This window comes from Spermophilus citellus, assembly GCF_964194105.1.
Source record: "Spermophilus citellus genome assembly, chromosome: 17".
Classification (NCBI taxonomy): domain Eukaryota; kingdom Metazoa; phylum Chordata; class Mammalia; order Rodentia; family Sciuridae; genus Spermophilus; species Spermophilus citellus.
In genome coordinates this window covers 63,249,699-63,272,619 of record NC_138199.1, presented here as the reverse complement: position 1 = coordinate 63,272,619, position 22,921 = coordinate 63,249,699, and the positions used below count along the sequence as shown (strand labels likewise).

The following is a 22,921-nucleotide window of genomic DNA, read 5'->3' as shown; positions in this document are numbered from 1 at the left end:
GTCCTATAATTTTCATCCACACTTAAGTTCCCCCACCCTCCACCAGGTGAGCTTGTCCGCACAGTATCCCAGAGGAAGGCTGGGCAAAGCCTCTGCATCACCTAGGCTCACCTGGGTAAGTAGTTCGTAATTACTCTAAGAGAATGGTTTTCAGAGACCCATCTTGGGATCTGTCTGCCTCCTTCAAGTTTCTTAATTTTCACCTCACCTGCCTTCCACCCCCATGTGGTGTCTTTCATCTTGGGTTTCAGCAGCCCTAACTTCTTGTAAATCCAGGATCTGAGCCATATCTCTGAAACTCCAGCTGCTTGGGGATGGAGCCAAGGTGTTCAGGGAGGGAGGGGAAGCGAGAACTACAGATGAGTCCCTGTACTTCCAGGGGACAAAGAGGAGAGACCAGGGATGGCAGGAGCCCCTCAGGCTGCTCCTGTCCTGAGGTTGGCATCAGAGTTTTGTCCATTTCCACAGCCAGGTGAGGCATCCTGGAGGAGGAATTCCTGTGCTCCGGTGTACATTTGTCTAAGTCACCATAGCCTAGCATCTGGGAGGGGCAAGAAAGAGGGAGGCACTCCAGGAGCCCCTAGACCAGGCTGGGAGTTAATCCACCCAGGGATGGGAACTGGCAAGAGCTTTACCTACTCCTACCACACCTCAGGGTTCTGTCGTCCTTGCCCCAGCTATAGGGTCTGTGGTCACAATCGAGGCTCTGCCACCACCCTGTCTAGGCTACTCTGCTATCATGACTAAAAATTGTAAAGGAAGACAGGTCCTTGGTCATTACCCAACCCTGGAAGAACATCCAGAGTCCTTGCTTTTTTACTTTGAAGTTAAAAGCCACAGCAATTGTGGAACACTGGAGGCACTGGGCCCCTGGGGTAGGGAAGGCATGCACCTTCCCCCAGGGAAGCCCCTGGGGATGACCACACCACTCACCTGTGCAGGGGGCAGATGGCATTGCGGCAGCCCAGGACCTGGACTTGGAGTCACTGAGGGTACAGGAAACAAGGCCAGGTCATTGGAAGCAGGGGTTTCCAGGATGTAGCTGCTGTGGCTCTGGGACATGGACTGCTGAAGCAGCTGTAGGATGTGATTGAGGTCTGAGGACATGCGGGATTCCAGCCTGCCAGACAGAGCCCCAAGGTCAAAGTCAGGGTTTTAAGAGCAGTTCAGGTCTTGAGGGAAGCTCTGGATTCTGTAGCCTGTGTGCTTCTCCTCCTGAGTGAAAAGGCAACCCTGGGTCCTACCTACAGCTACTTCCCCATTTGGATCCACAGACTCTGCCCAAGTTCCCTTAGTTCATCCCTAATGACACCAGTGACCAGGCACAGAGCACATTCAGTCCTACTAATGATGCTTTGACATGGGTATTCCAATCATGCCCATTACATGAAAGGGCAAACTGGGGCTCAGAGGTGTTTAATAACTTGCCCATCCAACTCTTGCTCCTGTATTACCATGTTAAAATTTGAACCCAGGACTATCTTGCCATTATAGCCTTGCCATCTGAAGCCACGTCCCCTTTCCAAGGCCTCTTGGAATTTGTTTCTGCACATGGTTGTGTCCCTTCCTTAAGAAGCTTCCCTGGCACATTCCAGGTTTTGCTGGAGGAAGCCATGCAAGGAATTGTGTGCTTAGTGACAGGGATGGGGAAACTGCCTCTAAATGAGCCCCCCATTCTAAAACCCACCCAGCACACAGCAATACTCCAGAACCACCAGGAGAGGGCACCCACTCCTAGTCCATTGCTGGACAGATTCTTTGTAGTTCCCCAGCCTTGGGAAGGGCACTCACCTGTCCATCTGGGCCTGCAGCTGCTCTAGCCTGGAGCCCAACTCCTGAGGCCAGCAGTCTGGTCTCCGCTGCAGAGTTGGAGGACTATTCCTTGGGGGAATCTGCTGCATCAATTCAGGCCAGAGGCCAGAAGCATCTGAGATGCTCAGTGCAGGGGCTACATCTGCAGGAGGGAAAGGAACACCTCTGCTCTATGTAGCTGGTTCCATAGGTCTGTCTCTCCTTGGCAGACCCCATGCTCTTCCCATACCTGCCATGGAAACACAGGGTGGGGAGTGGCTCTCCTTACCTGGGTGCCTTGGGGCATAAGGTCCTACCCATATGAAAGTCTGGCTTTCAGGACTCAGGGGACTGTAGCCCTGGGAAGGAATCTGGGGCTGCCAAGGTGGGAATTTCTAGATTTGGTCTCATTGCCCATGGAGCTACAGTCAAGGGGGTCCCCTAGCACCTTGGTGTGGAACCCAAGGGTTCTTGGTCATTACCCACCCCTGGAAGAGCACCCAGCGACCAGAGAGCCCTTGTTCTTAGGCTCTGAGGGTGTAGATCATCAAGGTGGGGACACGAGGGGAAAATTGGGACAAAAGCCACTATTCCTGAGCCTAGGGAGGTCCCCACTCACTGAGGTGCTGAAGAGGCCTTTCCCCAGGGGATAAAAGGCCATGAGAATGGAAAGGAAACTGGGGTGGGGGGGGGGCTCCAGGAATGGGCTGGCTGTGCTCACCTGGCTGCTTGTCATTGAGGAAAAAGCCTTGGTGGTCTTGGCTGCCCGGGCCCTGTTGGGGTGATGACTGGAAACCCCCATCTGCCTTGTAGGGAACAAGAGCATCAAGTAACAGGGACCAAAGCTGGGATGGGCCTCTTTGTTTCTCCCTGTCCCTGCTCCTCCTCTGTAGCCCTTGTCACAGCCAGGTGAGAAAGTGGTGTCAGGTGGCTGGCACACCAGAAAAGCTCTGGGCAGCTTCTTGCAGGCTCTCGTGTGTGTGTGTGTGTGTGTGTGTGTGTGTGTGTGTGTGTGGTGAAGGGCAGATCGGGGGAGGTCTTGGGATTTGGGAGTAGAAGGCAAAAAAGCTCCTTCAGTCCCCCTTTCCCAAATGCCCTGGTGCTCCCTCCCTCAGCATGAACCAGTGGAGAGTTCTCTCTAGGCGACCAGGTTGGAACCCCCAATCCACTCCAGATCAGCATCTTTGACTGCTCTCCTCTTGGCACCATGAGACTTGGGGGCACCTTGGGGTTACAGATGACCCAGGACACAGAGACCACATCCCTCCATCATCAGCAAGAAACCCACCTTAATGTCACCCTCCATAACCTGGGTAAAGGGCCTGGGCCACCAGAGCCTCCTCCTGAGGCTGAGGGTTTGGTGGATGACAGGGAAAAGGAGGTGCCCAGGCTCAGTGCCTAGCCTCAGCCACCATGCCCCTGCAGCCTCACCATCCCTCCCCTCTCCACTAGCTGATTCCAAGCTCCCTTCCTCCATGACGCCTTTCTGGGCACTTCCAGACACTCTAGTGCCTCCACCACTCCTTGGCAAGCTGGAGTTCCACAGAAATTTGATCTCTTGAGTACACAAATCATGGCTTCTTTAGTTATTCAGTGTTATTTAGTTATTTAGTGTCCCTTTTTTATTTTTCCTGAGTTGCTACAAACTACCTTTTCCACTGAATGATAAACTTGAGAGGAAGGACAGCTTTACCAATTCTTCACACCCCCATGCCTGGCACCATGAGCCCTCTGGATAGCAGACCCCTCCTGTTCAGCCTGGTGCCAGGAAAGCCTGGGCTTTGGAATCAGACAAACTTTTTTTTTTTTTTTCAAACTTTGAATTCACATTTGGTTCTGCTATTTACTAGCTGTATGGCTTTGGCCAATTTATTTATCTTCTCTAACCTTCAGTTTCCTCATCTGAAAATGGGGATTAAAAATAACATCACATGCAAGGACGGAACTAAGTAAGATAATGTAAAAGAAGCCCAGCGTTTCCCACCCAGTCGCTGCTCAATAAATGGCAGCTATCACTGTACCCGGCATTGTGCTGGTCATGGCAGGCACAAAGATATTCTGGCAAAGGATGTGGGATAGGACTGGAAGGAAAGGCAGTAGTTGGATGGGTCCCTGAAGCCAGACAGGCCATGCCCTCAGGTGTGGATAGTACCTATTACCAGCTGGCTAAGAGCTGCCACCCACCCTGGCCCACTGGCCCAGACTCACGTCCCGCAGGTTGAAGGTGACCTCCAGCTTACTCCAGAAGCTGTCCGCAAAGGCAGGGTACATGTCCAGCACCTCCAGCAGGTCTGTCCGCTGGATCTTGTGTAAGTCGCAGTAGGTCAGGGCCCGCACATCTGCACTGGACTTGCCTGGTCGGGCGTGGAGGCTGATGGGCTCCCCAAAGATATCGTTCTTCCCTGCCAGCCAGAGGGGTGGTATTCCCTTCCAGGGCCTGGTTTCCCCGTGACCAAGATCTGCCCCCCCGACCACCTCATGGATCCTGCCAGGATGGGGCCTGGTACTTATGATCAAGATCTGGGGAAAGGGCTAGATATGTTGGCTGTCTGGGGAGAGGAGGATGGACAGGAGGGTATCCCCTGCCCCTGTCCTCTAAATCCTACAAAGATCCCCTAAGAACTGCTCCTGCCCTAGGCATATGGGTACATTGATGTCTTCAGTCCCCTCAGAATAACTCTCCCTTCCTCAGACTCCCTGCTTTTGTTCATGCTCTTGACACTACCCTAACTCCTGCTCAGGGGACACTGGGCAGTAAGGAACATTAAAGCCTCCCTGCCCAACCTCCTCCTGCTCCCCGCATTCTGCCCGTCTTATGGAGCAAGGCACAGGGGACTCAGGGCCAGGAGCTTCCTGCTCCAGCAAGGCACCCTAAGGCTTCTGTTTGTCTTTTCATTCCCCACTCTGAGGCCAGGAAATCAGCAAGGTCCTGGCAGGGGGAGCCTGGAGAAGTCATTACCCCTCTCTGGACCCCACTGTCTTCATCTCTAAAATGGGCATCACCATCTCGGCATTGCCTACTTTACTGGGTTGTTCAGAGAAACAGATGCTTGAGGAAGTGCCCCAAAAGGCAAGAAGCACTAGACTGGGAAAATGCAAGGTGCTGGAGTTGGAGGTCACAGAGCGAGCATTTTGGTGGATGCTGAGGGTTGGTGGCCAGGGTATTAGGCCCTTTTGGTGCCAGGCGCTATAAGAGCTATGGGATATAAACATGAATAAGAGGCTCTCCCTCCCACAAGGAAGCCCCCAAATTCCCACAAGGCAGGCACATAAACAGACAATGATTTTACAGAATGATCTGTGGAGCCTTCACATAGGGGAGAATCAAGAGCTATCAGGTCATGGAGGAGGGAGGGGTCTTCCACCAAGGATGGTTGGGGCAGTGGAGGGGTTACAGAGGAAGTGAAATTCCAAGAGAATCAAGGACTAAGCAGCCAGAAACAGCATGTTGTCACACTGCAGAGAGGCCAGGGCCTCAGATGTCAGGGATCATTATTGCTTTCTCTCCAACCTCCCTGGGAAAGTCCAGCCCCCTCAGCCTAGTGACCCATGCACAAAGGGTGCTAACGGTTTAGCACAGGCAGAGGGATGAAGAGAGGCTGGGCATGTCCCTCCAAGAGAACAGGATCAAAGGTCACAGAGGAGGGAACTGAGGCCTAGAGAGAAAATGGGCTCACCAAGGATCACACATGAAACCCTGAAGCTTGAAATCTGGGCAGTGTGATGATGAGCTGGTTTTCTATTAGATGAAGGATTATCATTTAATGTCTATTTCTACTCAGGACAAAATGAAAAATTTTATGCCTCTAACTGAAACTTAAATTTGGACTAGCTTCTTAATTATTAAAAATAATTATCCCTCCAATGTGGGTGGCACTTGTAAGGTAGGCTGGGAGTGAGGGAAAGTTTCGCAGAGGAGCTCACAATTGAGCCCATCCTTGAGGGATGACTGGGTTCTGCCAGACAGGCAAGCAGAGTGGCAACATATACAAAGGCACAGAGATGTGACAGAGATGACAAATTCAGAGAACGGGAAGCCGTTTTATGGTTAGGGCATGAAGTACCAGGGAAGAGTGGCAAGACTGGAGTAATCAGATTGGGTGGAACTATGCATGTCATGCACAGAGGTTTACATTTATCCCACGAGCCGTGCAGAACCACTGAAGGATGAGAAGAAGAGGAGTATATGCAGATGTTTCATTGGTGGAAGGAGGAAGAGAGAGAATGGGGGTAGGCCAGACACAAGGCCACAGGACAGGAGCTCCTGACACACCTGCCCGGGAATGACATGAGGTCAGACCCAAGCAGGAGACAGGTATGGGAGAGGTCCCAAAAGCAGAACAGAGAAGGCTCTGTGACTAACTGGAAGATGGGCAGGGGGACTGGAAAGAGAGCAGGATGCTTGCCTACTTGACTGTACCCTGGGCAATGGGTGGAGGGTTCACATTGATAAGGAAACCATGTTGAAGGAGCTGCTCTTGGGGGAACAAGATGGTTTCAGGTGGGGATATACAGAGTTTGGTCTGCTTATCTGAATATTATGGAGGTCATGCCCAGGAAGGAATGGAATATTATAGGGCAAGGAGAGATTGGGACTGGGATAGAGCTATGGGAGTCCTTGTGACACAGGTCTAGGCTGTGGCTTAGACAGCAAGGAGCTGGCCCAGGTGAGAGTGTAGGGTGAGGAGAAGAAAACAGAATATCAGTGCTTGGTGGCAACAAATGATGGCAGGCTGGAGGAGAGGACTGGGCAGAGGAGCCCTGGGGATGGGGTGGAGGAGGCTGGTCCAGAGGGGTTGGAAGAAAGCCAGGCCATAGAGACAAAAGAGGACCAAACTGGAGTTGGAGTTGGAGACTTAGAGTGAAGTCCATAGGGAAGGCATGAAAAGTGGGCATCAAGAGAGGAACCTGTGATGCTCAGAGAGGTAAAATGATTTACCCCAGTTCCCACAGCAGGTAAGTGGCAGAGGCTCCTTGAAACCTATGTCTGTCCCCCTTCCCAGTGTTCATAAGCTCCTCCAAAGTATCCAGCTATTTCTGCAGGGCACTGAATGAAACTGTGGTGCCCATCAAGTCACCTCCCTCCAAACAAGACTGACCCCTGGCTTGTCATCCTGAACTCAAGAGTGTGAGGTAAGAGGGAACCTGCCTGGACTTTTGAGTCAGACCAAGTCCTAGAACCCCTGTGTGACCAATGACTAGCATGACCTCTCTGAGCCTCATCTTCTCTATCAAGAAAATGGGGCAAATGGCAGGGGGATTGCGTTAAGGATTCTGGGAGCTGGGTATAAAGCTTTCTAGAAGCATGCTGGGCGCATAGCTGATCAATAAAAGGTGCCACGTTCCTCATTAAGAAGATGATGGCCTAAGTAGGGCATCTCCAGTTTCCACCCTCCTCACAGGCCTAGTCCACTCTGCCTGACTCACCTAGAATGGCCACCACCACGTCGTCACGCAGGATCTCGATGGAGCCGCGAGAGATGAAGTAGAGCGTGGAAAGCACGTCGCCGAGGTGCACCAGAGTGTCCCCGGGAGGCGCATGCGCGGTCTTGAACTTGACAGCGAGGGCGCGCAGGCAGCCTTTGCTGGCGCCGCGGAAGGCGGGGCAGTGCTGCAGCAGCGCGCGGTGCAGGTGCAGGCAGATGTCGGCCTGCAGGCACTCGGGGAAGCCTTTCAGTACCTGCGGGGTGGGCGGGCGACTCCAGTGGGGCGCGGGTGGGGCTGGGAGACGTGTGGGCAGAGCTCCGGGGAACCCTGAGTCCGCGGGACCTTGACCTGCCCTGGGGCAATAGCCAGAACTGGTGGCCCGCCCCGCCTCGCCAGGGCAAGGGGCTCACCGCATTCATGTCGATGCCATTGGTGTAGGACCAGGCGTGCTGGAAGTACTCTTCAAGGCGCTGCCGCAGAGGGTTGGGGATCTGGTGGAAGCGGATGAATTCCTTGACGCGCAACATCTGCGTGTGGTAGCGCGCGGTGCCCGAGTACAGGCGCTGGATGATCGCCGACACGTTGCCAAAAATGCTGGCATACATGAGAGCTGAGGGCGGGGGCCGGCCAGGGTACGGAGTGAGCGTGGTCACTGGACCACGCCACTCCAGGCCTCCCCCTTCCCCGGCAGCCCTATAGTGAGGGGCCCCTCTATCCAGGGCTGGACAAAGCCAAGTCAGAAAAGCCTGAGCCAACGCCTGAGCACAGAGGGAACGAAGACTGCGGTGCTTCCTGCCCTCTTCCTTCTGCTCTTCCCAGGCCCAGGCCAAACTCCTTTGAAGAAAGAACTAGGGCAATGATTTTTTTTTTTTTTAAAGTTCAGATTTGTTTTCTCCTTCAAGGTGTAAACATAATGAAGGGAAAACTCTTGGTCTCTTCTTTTCACTTTTTTTTTTCTTCTTGTTTTTGTTTTTCTGGGCTTTCAAGTCTCTAAATACTGTGAACATGACAACTTAATCTATGTGTAAAATTCCACAGTGCGTCTCAAGTTCCTAAACCACGTGTTTTGGGAGGAAGGTAGCTGGGTGCAGGAACACAGAGCAACACAGCCTTGGAGCCCACCACCTGGGCCACACTGGGGCTCAGTGAACTCCTGGTTCTACGGCTCCTGGCAAATTAAGACCTTTGGTTCCTGCTCTGTAAACTGGGCTCATAAGAAATGAAGTATGGGCTTCTGTAAAGCACTTAAAGGAGAGGTTGCTGGGCTGGGGATTGTGGCTCAAGCGGTAGCGCGCTCGCCTGGCATGCGTGCGCCCAGGTTCGATCCTCAGCACCACATTCAAAACAAAGATGTTGTGTCCGCCGAAAACTAAAAAATAAATATTAAAATTCTCAAAAAAAAAAAAAAGAGGTTGGCAGGGGCTTGCTTCATGGGAATGAAGCCTCACCAATCCCACAGGGCCTAGCCAGCATAGCAGGTTTATTGCTATGCTGACATCATCTCAAAATTCTTTTTTTTTTATATTTATTTTTTAGTTTTTGGTGGACACAACATCTTTATTTGTACGTGGTGCTGAGGATCGAACCCAAGGCCGCGCGCATGCCAGGCAAGCGTGCTACCGCTTGAGCCATATCCCCAGCCCCAATCTCAAAATTCTTAACAACTTTTTAACTTAGAAGTTTTCGTTTTGCATTGAGGCCTACAAATGATAATCCTGGTGCCTGCCTATGGCAATGGCTGTACAGGTGTATAACTGGTGTATACATATGCAAAAATTCATATGCTGCACACTCAGAATCAGTGTATAGCATGCATTATTACTACATATTACTGTAATGTTGTGTCTCTTTCAAAACTAAGAACAGAATTTCACGGGAAAGGCCCAGAGCACGAAGACACACTCACAGCCGATGAGCATGACGCAGATAGAGAAGACCTTCTCAGAGTTGGTGTTGGGTGAGACATTGCCGAAGCCCACACTGGTGAGGCTGCTGAAGGTGAAGTAGAGGGCCGTGACATACTTGTCCTGCACTGAGGGGCCCGAAGCTGGGTCGCTGCCATTATAGTGCTTGCCAAGCTGAGCACCCAGGCTGTCCAGCCAACCGATCTTGGGCTCCAGGTAGGGTCGCTCCACATTGCCGATGGCATACCAGATGCAGGCCAGCCAGTGCGCGATGAGTGCAAAGGTGCACATGAGCAGGAAGAGCACAGCCGCCCCATACTCAGAGTAGCGGTCCAGCTTCCGTGCTACACGCACCAGCCGCAGAAGCCGTGCTGTCTTCAGTAGCCCAATCAGGGTCGTGGTCTGGAGGGCAGAGAAAGGTCCACAGGGCTGGGAGGTTAGCACTTGAAAGGATACACTCTGGCCTGCTCTAGATCAGGCACTTGGCAATGGAATCTAGCATGGGACTTTAAGGAGCTCTCAGCCTGGGGCACAAAACAGTGTTCTGGTTGCTAGGAGAGAAATCAAATGGGAGCAAGGAGGAAGGGGAGGTCAAATCTGCAGGGCAGGGCAGGGGAGGCTTCCTAGAGAAGGTAACACAAGAGCGAGTTTTGAGAGACAAGGCTGGGTCTTCAGGGAAACAGGAGGGAGAAGGAAAGGGCAATGGTGGCATCGGGGGCAACACAGGCAGAGGCATGGAGGTGTGAAGTGGCACAGCCCACGTGGGAAACCAAGAATGATGTGACAGCCTGGAGTGCAGAGTGAGAGATGGCGGGGCAGTGAGAGAGGAGCCTGGGAAGATAAGCAGGGCTGCTCCTGTGGACCTCGGGGTCTACAAAGAGCTTGCCTTCTATTCTGTAGGTTTTGGGAGCCATTGACGGTTTGAGGGGAAGTGACAGGTCAGGTACTTAATCTGGACCTTCTTTTCGCTATGGTGTGGAGGGGAGGGAGGTTGGGGAAGAAGGCCTCTCAGTGTAGGTAGGGGCAATGAGGTGGAGAGGAAGGGAGAGGACTTGGGGATGATTGCTGGGGGCAGGGTAGGACAGTGCTGGGGTGGTTGCCAGGGAGGGATGGAGGTGACTGGAACCCAGAAGGTAGAGTGGATTTGAGGGGAAAGTTGATCTTGAGAAGATGGGGCGGGAGGACCAAGTGGGACTTGAAGCTATGAGAGCATGAAAATGCTCTCATGTCACCCATGGGAAGAAGAGTAGGCACAGATGAGGGGCTGGGGGCCAGGACCCGGTAAGGATGCATTGGGGGTGTGGCCTTTAGCTTTCCTTTCTGACTAGGGTGGGTGTGGGTTAGAAGGCAGTGGGAGGCTGGGACTATAGGAGCCCATTCCTGGTCCCAGAGGGCAGAATGCTGGAGCAGGGAAGGAGATGCTGACGTCCAAGCCCTCTTTCTATTGCCCCTTGTTTTGGCAAAGATGCCCAGTGCCAGGAGCTCTCTGCACCCAGGTCTCTGAGTCTGGGAGGCTCTGGGGCTGGGTACAGGAAACAGCCATGGCTGCTGGCCTGGATGGGGTTTGCTCACCTCATCAGAGCCAGTGCGGAAAATGAGCAGGTCAAAGGGGATGGCAGCCACCATGTCAATGAGGAACCAGCCCTTGAAGTAATGGATGGCGATGCGTCGGGGGTGGCTGACCACCTCGTCGTTGGTGTTGACATAGGTGGTACGGAAGTTGATGATAATGTCCACGACAAACATGATGTCCACAATGAGGTCCACCATGGTGAGTGGACTGCAGGTGTAGCCACAGGCACCACGCTGTGACTCATCTTGGTCGCTGAGCAGGAAGGCAGCTGAGTAAGGTGTGAAGATGGCTGTGTAGATGACCAACAGCAGGATGAGCCAGTCCCACACGGCCTTGAAGGGGCTGTAGTGCAAGATGGTCCCTCGGTGGACACGTGGTGCCTGCAGCTTGTACTCTGGCAGCACGTCTGCACCCAGAGACAGGACCTGGGGGTGGGGATCCCGGGTGGTCAGTGGGGGCAGCACTGTTGGTGAGACAGATCTTGTGGGGAGGCCTAGGAAGGGAGGCATGGGAGGGGTATGGGTGACAAGCATATGAGGAGGCAAGTTCTTAAAGGAGACAGATGTGTCAGGAAGAAGTGCAGATAGAAGAGATGGGTTGCAGAAGGTGGGGGGCAGGTCTGTCTCATGGCGACCCAGCTCTGAAGCTCACAAGCTCCCTCAGAAAGAGATCATCCAGGAGTAGGTGGGGACAGGACCAGGATCTTCTGGCTTGCTCCAGAGAAGAGTCTAGCCTGAGGGGATAGTTTGGTGGGCCACTCCTCTCTGGTAGGCTTGGAAGGATTCTGTTTGGGATTTCTAGAGGGAGCAGGTCATCCCCAGAATAGACTTTTCAGTCTTGAGGATCCTGGACCCCCCCCCCCCCCCGAACCAACTCTCAGTGCCTCCCACAGAAAAAAGCCAAATTTGGGGTGGGGTAGCCAATCTGGACCCTCAAACAGATCCTGGGTTCCAGGGATCCCCAGCTGCTTCACACGTGTCCAGCAGAATGATCACAACACTCAGCAGAAAAGCATTCCCCTTTGTCTGACCTACCCCTGACTCCAACACCGTGAGCAACAGAGAGTCACTTAGGTCTGGGCCCAAGATGCCAGGCTGCCCCAAATGACATAGCTGGGGCATTAGGAAGGGCATGGGTTTTAAAGTCAGAACTCCAAGGTTGAATTCCAGGTCTGACATTTTCTATATCTGGACCATAAGGCAAGTTTTCGAACTTTGGTGGCTCAGTCTCCCCATCTGCAAAATGGGATAAGCAAAACTGCACAGATGGTTAAATAAAATGCATCTATTTGCATGTGGATGGTATACTCCACTTAGCAATCATTCCCCCTCCACTCTCCTGCTCCCTCATCCTATCCAAGACAGTTCTCCAACAAGGGTGGATCCTTGCAGGGGGGGTCCCCTTGATTCCCCTCCCCTACCAGTTGGGTTTCTGGTAGATGGTTCTGGTTTAAGAAAATCTGCAATGTTAGGTTTTAACCTTGCAGATCAGATCAGTTATCAGATAGGATCACAAGAAAGAAGACCCAGCAAAGGGCTAGTTTCCACCAGAAGGTTCCTGATCTAACATACAAACCCTGCAGTGGGGGTCACAGCCTCCCTGTTCTGTAGTGGTCTCCTGCCCTGTCTTCAGGCCTTGCTCAAATTTCACTTTCCCAGGGAGCTCTGACCCCAAATAGACTAGGACCCTCTTTACATTTTCCTGCCCCTGTATGCAGCCTTGACCACGTGGTCACCGTCCACTGAAGTATAAGCTGGGCCAGCCTGCTTTCCCTCGCCCAGCCTGTTTATCCCTGGGTCCCAGCATGTGGTCCACATGGGATCTCAGCTACAAATGAGCACTGGCAGCTCAGACTCTGACTGGGAGCTGCAGGCTACAGGGCATCAAAGCTTCCTCCCTCTGTAGGCCCTTCCCCAGCCCTGCCTCAGTAGGGAATGAGAGGGAGGCAGCTGGAACTGGGAGTGGGACCCAAGTCTGCAGAGAGGAAAATGTCAGGCCTCTCAGCTCCTCAGGGCTGCAGACATGGGAGCCACTGACCCCTCTCGTCTCCCACTGTCTCTGAAGTCAGTGTGGGGCCCTTCCAGGGCAAAGCCCGCCCAGCTCAGGATCCTCTGGATCTCCCTGCCCTTAGGATATTAAGGACGCTGGCATGAGATCGCGGCCCTGTAGGCCCTTTAAGTTCTGGTTGAGGTCAATGTGACTTCCCTGTTCTGGACTTTGTCAGCCCCCTCCTCTGAAGTCTGTCAGGCACCTCTCATGGCCTTAAAGTGCACATGGGGTTGAGGGGGCTAGTGAAGCCAAAAGGGGCAGGGGCAGGAAGCAAGACAGGAGCAGATGCCATGGGCCTTGGCTGGGTCTGTCCATCTTCACAGACAACTTTCCAATGTGATAGTCCCCCATCAGGAAGCCACCACCAGCAGCATCAACCTAAGAGGCTCTGGTATGAGCAGCTAGGGGGCTTCCCAGGGTCAGGTCACTGGGCCACCCTATCTGATCTCAGAGGACCCAGTCCTCCAGTCTGGACTCCCTCCTTCCTCAGGGTCCCTGAGCTCTGTGAGGGCCTGAGGGGTCTCCTTCATACTCAGTTCCAATACTGCCTGCACATTAAATGAAAAGGGGAATCTTCCCCTTCATGGAAACAGCCCCAGGGAAGCTCTGCACCCCCCGTTCAGCCTTGTCCTAGGCCCCTCTCTATGGCTGAGAGCTTTTTCTGCTTCCTGGACTGCTACTAGTTAATGCCAAATGGATCCTCAGAGACCATTTAGAACCCCAAGGCTCAGAAGGCAGGTGTGTCCCACGGGCAAGGTCACACAGTGAGTCAGTGCCAGGACCCTAGTCACTGAAGCCTCAAACAAAATTATTTGCATTTCCCTCAAGAAAGGTCAGGTCATCAAGCATATGAGAAAGGGCAGTGGGGCCAGCTGAAACAGAGAGCCAGGGGACATTTGTCTTGGGTGGGCAAGGAAGGATCCAATAGTAGGGGAACATTCAGGAATGGGCCCTTGGGAGTCTGCTCAAAGTTAGCAGGAGGTGTGGGTCCCACCCCACTTCTATGTGGCATGTAGGCTGAGAGGGAAAGTGACTCTCATCTCAAAGGCAAGGGATAGAAACAGGGCTGGGGTCTCCTGCCGTCTCTCCTTCCTCTTCTCTATATTTCCCTGATATATCCCTCTCCACCTCGCCTTTCCTGTGATTGACAGAGCCTTGGACAGCCCCACCAGTAGCCTGTGTCTCCCCAATCCCCCGTGTCTCCAGGCCTTGAGGGTGGCATTCTCATAGATCCTGCTGACCCCAACCTCCCCTGGTTCCAGGAGCTGGGTCCCAGGACTGTGGCCTTAGGGAAGGCCTTCAGGTTGAAAGAATCAGACTGCAGTTGGGAGGCCTGGGGTTTAGACCAGACATGAGGGAGCAAGACAAGCCACATCGCTCTGCTAACCAAGGGCCCAAAAGAGCAGGCCCAGGACCTGGGAGGGGACCCTGGAGGCCTGGCACAGTCCTGCCCTCCCTACCCAGCAGGCCCGCACCTGGGTGACCTTCTCAGTGACATTCTGCGTTCGTTCCACCACCTTGTGGGGAGCGATGATCTCAATCTCCGTGGTGGAGCCCGAGCGGTGCTTCTCCAGGTTGAACTCCACAAAGTTGAGCGTGAACTGCGGGATCTGGCTGACGGTCCTGTACTTGCCCCTGCTCGAGCCAGGCCCTTGTCCACCCGATCTGCCATGGGATCCCCCTGAAACCAGGGTCAAGATCAGAGCAGCCAGGGGCAGGGCACCAGCTACTCCAACAGGTGACCCAACTGTCTCTTACTGCCATCTGCAGCCTGCCTCACTCACCAGAGCCCAGGAAGCTGTGGGACAGCAGGCGCTGGGTCAGGCTGCGGTTGCTGCTTTTGGCCAGGACCTGGGCCAGGTCCTCAAAGTTGAGGATGAACATGATGACAGCTCCATCCTCATTCTTTATTGGCACCACATCCACCAGGCAGCGGAAGCTGGAGGCTGCAAACACCATTATCAGGGACAGGAGGTGGTCACCAAAGGGGTTCACTTCTTGTAGTGACCCAGGTAAGGAGGGAGCAGAGTGAAGGTCAAATTAAGGGCACCCACTTGGAGAGAAAAGGCCTGGGCAGTGATCAGAACTACTGGGCAGAAGGTGAGTTAGGCTGCTCAGCAGGTGCCCCACCCACAGGGCAGAGGTGGGGAGAGCAGCTAAGCTGCTCATTAGGAGATAATGTAGCATCAGGTCCAAGTCCACACTCAGCCCTCAGCTCAGGGCTTAGCCTCGAGGTTTGCTTCTGCTGTAATTAAAGCAGAGCAGATGGGGGTGGATTAAACGGGGAGGTGAGGTGGGAGTGTTCCACCGCCATGTAGCTCTGGCTGGCCCTGGGCTCTGCTCATATCACCATCCCGCAAAGATGCCCTCTTCCCTGATGCCGGAAGGAACTCATTGCTGGGAGCTCACTAAGTGCTGGGCATGGAGCCAGTTGGCACATTAGGCCTCAGGAGGTCCTCAGGGGGCAGGTATAGACCCCTGTTCTGCAGATGAGAGCCTGAGGTTCTGAGAAACTGATTTACTAGGGTTGGGAGGGGACATAAATCTGGGACCTCTGGGCTATCAGCACACAACAGCTGAGAAAAGGGAAGGGGTTTATCTGATAGAAGGGTGCTAGGGTAGGGCCCCAAGGCAGAGGCTGGGATCAGGGAGCAGAAAGGGAAGTGGCTTGGGAGTCAGGGAGTGAGAAGGCCTCATGTAGGCAGTACAGGCCCCCTAGTGCCACTCTCTAACCCTTCTTGGTAGCCCAGACTCAGCTGTTATCCCCCTGCACCTCTGGCCAAAGTCTCTGTCCCCTCTCTTTGCTCCAGGGTCTCCCCACTGCCCCACGTGGTGAGAAATACCAGCTAAAATGCCACATACCCCAGAGCCCCGCCTGTGGGTAGGTATGCCACAGGGGTCTTATGTCCCTAAATTCAAACTCTTGACAGGTGCCAGATCCAAAAGCAGGATCCTCAGGGATAGGGGCCTTTGGGTGACCAAATCAGAAAGCAGAGCTGTGCTCCTGGAAGGCAGGCCTGGGTCTGTCTCAGCCGTCCTAGGTGTTTGTTGTTTGCATAATGAAAGATATACTTGTCAACACAGGGGGACTGAGGCCAGCTGGCAAGAGTACTGCTACTTTAGGAACCACTGGAATCACTCTTCCCCAGACTCCCTATTTAGAGCTTACTCCCCTAGGCCCTCCTCACAGCCGTCAGAACTGGGGTGCAGCTAAGCCTGCCCATCCTCCTTCCATTTTCCTCTGGGGAGCAGGAATCTCCCAGATCAGATTCCTGGGCTCCCAGGCATCAGGCAGCCATCTGCCAGCTGCTGCCTGGGCCCAGGGGAGACATCCATACCAAGAAGAGGTAACCTTTCCAGCTTGATCCACTCCTGGGCTCACAGTGCTAGAGTCGCTCTTGTTAGCCTGGGGCATAGTGAGCCTCCAACCCGCTGAGTCTAGACTAAGTCCCCTGTTTCCGGGCTGGTTGTGGGGAGGGAAGGGGCCTTTTGGGCAGAAGGGTGGGACCTCCAGGCTTTCAATGTTGCTGGGAGCTGCAGAGGCCGGTCTTCTAGTGACTGTACACACCCATCTGAGCTATCATTGGAAACCCATTCTAGGAATGGACCAACGACCCGCCCAACATAGCAGTACAGGTTAGGGAGTGGTGAGGGTTGGTGCCCCTTGCCCTGCCTCCATGCTGGCTGTATTTGGAGTAGGCAGACAGGAGGCTAAGAGAATTAGGAAGAATACAGAGTATTCTCTCTCCCTGTGTCCCAGACTGGTTGTCCTTGCTTATTTGTGGTTCAGAGCCCATCAGTAACCATCTGGGAGAGAGGGTGTCCTTGCTTGGGGCTTCCTGGGGCTCCTTTCAGCACCCCCCCAGGACAGTAAGTTTGGCCCCTGGGACTCTCCACTTCTCTGTGTACTTCTCTCCTCCCAGAACGTGCTTCTTCCCTAGTTTCTCATTGCTCAATTCCTCTCCCCACTCTGACCCTCACTCTCTCCTTTTCACAGCCTCCTTGTTATCTTTCACCCAACCCTCTCCCCTTTTCTTCCTCGTGCTGGGATGGAACCTAGGGCCTCACATGTGCTAGGCAAGGGCTTTACCACTGAGCAGCACCCCCAGCCCCACCCAATCTCTTTACACACACTTCACCTAGCATTGTGGTGATCCGTCAGGAGTGGTGCTACAAGAACCTGCCATTACACGGGTGCAGTGGCACACACCTGTAATCCCAGTGACTCAGGAGGCTGAGGCAGGAGGATCACAGGTTCAAGGTCAGTCTCAGCAATTTATAGAGGCCCTAAGCAACTTAGAAAGACCCTGTCTCAAAACATAGGACTGGAAGTATAGCTCAGCGGTAAAATGCTCCTGGGCTCAATCCCCAGTACAAAAAAAAAAAAAAAAAAAAAAAAGGAAGAAAAAGAAGCTGCCACTAGGAGGGAGCTGCACCATGTCACCCCAGCTTGGCTCTCCTGGTACCATGAGTGAGCATGCAGAAAACACAGGGAGGGTGGAGGCAAATAGTAGCCCCTGACCTCACCTTGTCCTGTCCTCCATATCTGGAGATGAGGACTGGAGAAGCCACAGGACTCCCCTAGTTTGGCTCAGGAATTAGGGGACCCTGGTTTGGGTTCATCAGTGTAGAGGACTTGGCAAAGGCAGGCAGGGCTGGACCCTGTGGCAGGTGCCCAGAGGTGGGGGACTGAGTGCTCCCCTGCCTCACTCCAGGTGCTCTTCCACTCTAGTCCTGCAGCATCTCTCTTCCTGTCTGTTATGTTTTTTCTTTCCCTAGCAAAGGCCTTGGTCTCTCAGGAGTCTCTCACTTTGATCTATATGGGTGATTTTTACCTAGTGTCCTGGCTTCTGAGCTGACTTTAGGCAGCTGTACCATGTGGAGATACATGAACACAGACCCTCCATTTCGACTTGGACAATTTTAAGTGGATTACCCTTTTAGAGGAAAAGAGGATTATAAATAAACCAGCTAGAGATCTACCCAGGACCCCTTCCCACCTCCCTGGAGTCAGGGGGTGGGGTAGAGAGGAAGTATTGACCTGAGAAGGGGAAAAATCATTATTAGGATGCTCCTCAGCAGAAATGTAGGATGTACATAAACATGATTTTTAAAAATGAATAATATGATAGCCAGGGATGGTAGCACATGCCTATAATCCTAGCTACTCAGGTGGCTGAGACAGGAAGATTAGAAGTTCAAGGACAGTCTCAGCAACTTATTGAGACCCTATCTCAAAATAAAAAAACGTAGCTCAGTGTAGAACACCCCAGGTTCAAGCTCCTGTACCACCCAAAACAAGACAACAACAAAGAAACCATGAAATGTGGTTAGAGTGGACCGTAAGGTGAACACATAACTAATCTGAGTACCACATCATTTCCTGAAGATAATACAGGCCAGCAAGCTCCATTTTGGGGGGTTTCAGGCCAATTTCGAGAAGATCTAGGTGATGAAAGTCTTGGGCAACAGAACAAGGAAGGACTGAGGGACGGGGAGGGATAGACTGGAACTTACTGAGCATCAGATATATGGGTTAATGCCCATTTTTACCCAGGGCCAAGCTCCAGGACTAAGTTTCTAGAGTCCCTTCTTAGAGCTTGAGGGCTCAGCTGGGTTCTAAAGACCTGAGTCTCAGGGGTCAGGCATGGCCTTGACCTTTGCCCTCTGCCCAGGTACCTGCAGGGTGCTAAGAATCTGTCATCTAACATCCCCCAGAAGTCTCAGATCAACCCTCATGCCCTGAGGTACAGGTAGACAGGTCAAGGAGAGGAAGACCTGTTACCCCTTCCCCCATTGCCTGCGGTCCCATCCTGTTCCTCTGGGACCCTTCTCACTCCCCTGTCTGTCACCTCCTCCATGAAATGATGTGAAGAGGTGAGGTCACAGCTTTTAAAAATATTCTGACTTCATTAACCCTGTGAGTACTATCAGACTAAGCCAGGTTCGTCCTGGCCCCTTAATTGTTGCCCTTCTCTGTAGCACTTCCCACTCATTTGGGTGGCAGCAGCAAGGGACAGCCAGGACCTATCCAAGATGCTCCCCAGAGGCCCATAATCACACATATACACACACACGTACACACACACACGTGCACACAAACACACACGTGCACACAAACACACACGTGCACACAAACACACATGTGCACACAAATACACACACACATCCATGCATGCTCACAGACATATTCATGTCCCCTACACAACCAGGCTCCTGGAACCTGGGCTCTCAGCACCTCTCAGTCCTAATTCAAAGGCACTCTCCCTTTTTCTATACTCAAGTGACCTTCATCCTATTTAATGTGGGGCTTCCTTCCCCAAAAGTCCTGTCTCCAAGCAAAGAGGGAATTGGGGTCCTTCCCCCCGTTATTGTGATTCCTCAGAACAGACATCTCAGAGGGAGGGATCCAGAGTTTGGGGGTTCAACCTGAGGTGGGATCTTGAGAAAGTTCCTTGCACATCTTTAAAAAGAAATAACTTATCTAAATCAGTGGCTCCTAAATGTGGCAGAATATCAGAACCACCGGGGAGATTTTTCCAAATACACCCGCCTGGACTCATCTTATACCTTCTGAGTCAGCCTCTCTAGGGAAGATGTGTTTTGGAAAACATACCCCAGGTAATCCTGATGAAGAACCAGATTGAGGGTCATTGATCTTGGTGGTTTCCAAGACTTTCTACTCTGATCCTAGTTCCTATCCACTATTTGTTCACCACATCCATTGGGGAATCTGTGATCCTGGGAAGAGGATTTCAAAGCAGCTGAGCTTTTGGCCTTTTGAGCTATGCCTCAGCCCTGGCCTATGCTTCTGGTTTGCTTGTAGTAAGTTTAGGCGATAGTAACTACCCAAACTCCATCTGGATGAGTTGTCTGGTTGGGGCAAACTTCAGAGCCTACCTTCCAAAGAGCTGGAGCGGAACAAGCCAGGCCCACCCCTCTTTCCCAGCCAGTAGCCCCCATGCCTTGCCTGGCCATAGAGGCCTTGAGGGGTGACTCGTTCATTAATCCCCAGAGCAGATGGAGATGAGGGAGGGTTAATTTCTGTCCCAGCTTCCTGACAGCTGGGGCTGACAGTGACAGAGTGGATAGCCAGGAGACCAGGAGCAAGGGGGAGGGTTGTAGAGCAGGAGGCTCTGCCCCAGGCCAGGTCTAGTTCTTGGCTTAGCTGGTGAAACGGATCTCAGAAGACATAGCATTCAATGCCCATTGCTTCTCCCTACCAGAGAGGAGAGAGGATTCATCCAGGCCCTTTGGTCCCTAGGTCAGTGCCCTCCCGGAGGCCACCCTGTCTGGACAAGAGAGGAGCCAAATCTGCCCTTCAGAGTCCCTGGCCCGATTGCACCTCACCATCTTTGCGGTAGTAGAGGATGTCCACCTTGCACTCCTCAGCCCCCAGCAGGGCTTGAGCCAGGCGGGACACAGCGCTGCTTGGGGTGTTGGGGCCTGTGAGGAAATCGCAGGTGCATGGTCTCTGCATCACCTCCACTCGGGAGTAGCCGAAGAGTTCACAGAAGCCGTCGTTGCAGTAAATGATGGCGCAGTTCTCCATCTGAGCATTAGCAATCAGGAACTTACGACCTGGGTTAGGAGGTGAGAGGTAGGAAGACCTTGGCAGCCAGGATTGGGCAGTAGAGAGGAAAAGATTACGTGGACTGATGGCCGCAGGGAGGGGCATTTAGATGCCAGAGTAGGGCAGGAACCAGAAGGAGAGATGGGGAGATCAGGTTGGGGGATAATGGAAAAAAAAGAATCTGGGTGATTCTTCTGAGAATAATGAGGGGGGTGAAGGAGGTGGGGGGATAGGTGACCAGGTACATGGGGGAAAGGAGGTTAGGCCTGGGGATTGCAGGAGGCCCATGGCAGCAGAGGTCAATGAGGTTGGAGGAAAGTCCAAGGCCTTCTGGAAATAGTGAAGAGGGGACCAGGGAACAATGATGTGATTCGTTGGGGGTCAGACCTGGGAAAAGCAGAGTAGCCAGGTCTACTGCCGGGAAAAGGAAACCTTGGGAATGAGGGGTGGTGATCACCAGGGGAAAGCCAGTCAGTGACTAGAAGGCCCTGGGGCGCCAAGAAAAATGCTCTGCGGGAAGAAGTGGAGCTGCGTTCCACCACTGGTTTTCCAGAAGAGAGGACAGCATGGAGAAGGTGTTGAGGACTTCAAAGGATTTTGCATTCAGAATCCGGCCCCATAACCCCCTCCTGTCCCATCAAAAGTTAGTAAAGGGGTCTGGCCCCTCCTGCCACAGAACCAAGAGTCCAGATCCTCCTGCCCCCACCCCAACACACACACTCACTCTGTCCCTCGAACTTGCGGATGATGGTGTCCAGGTAAGTGTTTTGGGGCGCGACGTGGCCCCTGCGGACCGGCATCTTTCAGCAGTGGACCCTGCTGGGAACCACCTGCGCCTCGGCTCTCTGCGTCTCTGCCTGTCCTGGGGCTCAGTGGCGTCGGGCTCGGGTGGGCGCCGCCCCGGGGGAGGGCCTCCAGGCTCCGTGCCCCGCCCGCCCGCAGCGTCTGCCCTCCCCGGCCGCTGCTCGCCGCGCCTCCTCCCCTCAGCGCCCGCCCGGGAGCTGTCCGCGCCTCGGTGCTGAAAAAAGCCAAGGCCCGCCGTCTGACTGGGTTTGCAGGGCGGGGACCAGAGGCAACTTCTCCGGGACCTACAGGCCCAAAACCGTCCCTGGATCCTGGGGAGCTGGGCGGGGGTCCCGGGCCTGGGATGGGGCAGGGCTTCTCTGAGGAGCTTCTGTTCATGTTCAATGGCCAGAGGTCTCAGCATCTCCGGAACCTCCTCCAAGTACTGAAGGGCAGTTTCCCCTTCCAGTACAGGGGAGCCTCCCAGACAGGCGAGTGGGCAGACAGGAGTTGTTTGGGGCTTCGGGTGATCTTTTGCTGAAGGCTGTCTCCAGGGTCTGAACACTGAGCCTGACCCCAGGCCTCTTGTCCTCAGTTCACAAGTGCCCTCCAGTCTGGCCCCAGTGCCCATGAAGTGTCAAGCCCCACCAGGGCCTTGACCCTGGGAGGATGGGGCAGGATACACATGAAGGTGTACAAGAAATATGCAATAAGGTGCCTTCATAGCATACAGGCATAGCTTGAAAGAACAGACTTAAAACCACCTATTAGTAAGTGACCACTGATAGGAGTGTTTGAATACCAACTGCAAATGAGCACACTGGAAGAAGCAGATAGAGGTAGGGTGCAGTTTATTGAGGCTTCTTGGAGAGGAGAAGGGGACCATTGTTCACTGAGCATCTTGGTGGGCTTGGAGATTTGCAGAGGATCCAAGACCAATTTTGATCCAGGCCTTGAAGGACAAGTGTTCAAAATGGAGTGAGGCAAAGGCCAAGGGTGATGTCAGTACAGAGGGACTGAGCTGGGAAGTGGGAGAGGTGAGGATGCAGAAAAAGGGTAATGTATAAAGACCCTCTGATGCCATTTTGAAAATCTAGGTTTAATTGATGGACAACCAAGTTCTTCAGCAGTTAGACTGGAAGGAAATTTGAAGGAAATATTCTGGCAAAATAAACTTTACAATGATGGGTGGGGAAGGGAGGATGGCCAAGGAGGCTCAGTGAAGCTTTTGCTGGAGTCCAGGTGAAAGGCTTGGAGTCCTCAGTTGGGTTTGACTTTGCCATGCAGAGCCACAGTGTCTGGTAGGGACCTCATTGGTCACTGTGGCTGGGGATGAGAGGGCTGCAAATGTGGCCTCCTGGGGGTGCAGAGGTGTCCTGGTTGCCCCTATCTGGGGGCAGGCTGGCTGTGAAGGAAAGGTGGGGCTGTTTCTCACCTGTTCAGTGAGTGGGGTGCTCTGAGAAGGGACTTAGGCAGAGGGACACTCATTCGTTCTCTTATTCAAACATTTTTCGAGCCCCCATTATGTGTCATGGCTGGTGTCTAGAGATGTTACACAGAGTCATACTCCTGATGTGTGACCAGCCCTTACAGAGCTAACAGCTAATATTTGGGGACAAATAAGGACATTACGGCACAGAAAAGTAAAAGCAGTAACAGGGACGACAAACGAGGGAACTGTAGAGTCTGGGGTGGAGTGGGTAGTGCTCAGCCTCAGCCAGAACATAGGAAGACGTCTGTAAATCTGAGCAGATATAGGAACCATGGAGATCTCAACCTGGTACCTGTGTCCCCTAAACCACTGGCTTCTGGGCTCAGATT

At 53.2% G+C, this 22,921-nt stretch overlaps 1 protein-coding gene across 3 annotated transcripts; it reads right to left on the bottom strand.

Annotated features, from left to right (window-relative positions):
• Nucleotides 1-256: 256 nt before the first annotated feature.
• KCNH6 (potassium voltage-gated channel subfamily H member 6) lies at nt 257-21,117 on the bottom strand (the record flags this gene model as incomplete). Of its 3 annotated transcripts, XM_081271992.1 has the most annotated exons (14): nt 257-534; nt 927-1,120; nt 1,792-1,954; nt 2,513-2,597; nt 4,000-4,193; nt 7,219-7,471; nt 7,629-7,828; nt 9,125-9,210; nt 9,370-9,524; nt 10,695-11,120; nt 14,220-14,425; nt 14,529-14,690; nt 20,095-20,325; nt 21,042-21,117. In XM_081271992.1, 14 exons carry the CDS (start codon nt 21,115-21,117, stop codon nt 257-259), a joined length of 2,709 nt encoding a protein of 902 aa, XP_081128118.1. The 3 variants fall into 3 exon arrangements, with proteins under 3 accessions (XP_081128118.1, XP_081128117.1, XP_081128116.1); XM_081271991.1 differs by having other exon boundaries at nt 9,125-9,524; XM_081271990.1 differs by having other exon boundaries at nt 257-541; nt 934-1,120; nt 9,125-9,524.
• Nucleotides 21,118-22,921: the final 1,804 nt, after the last annotated feature.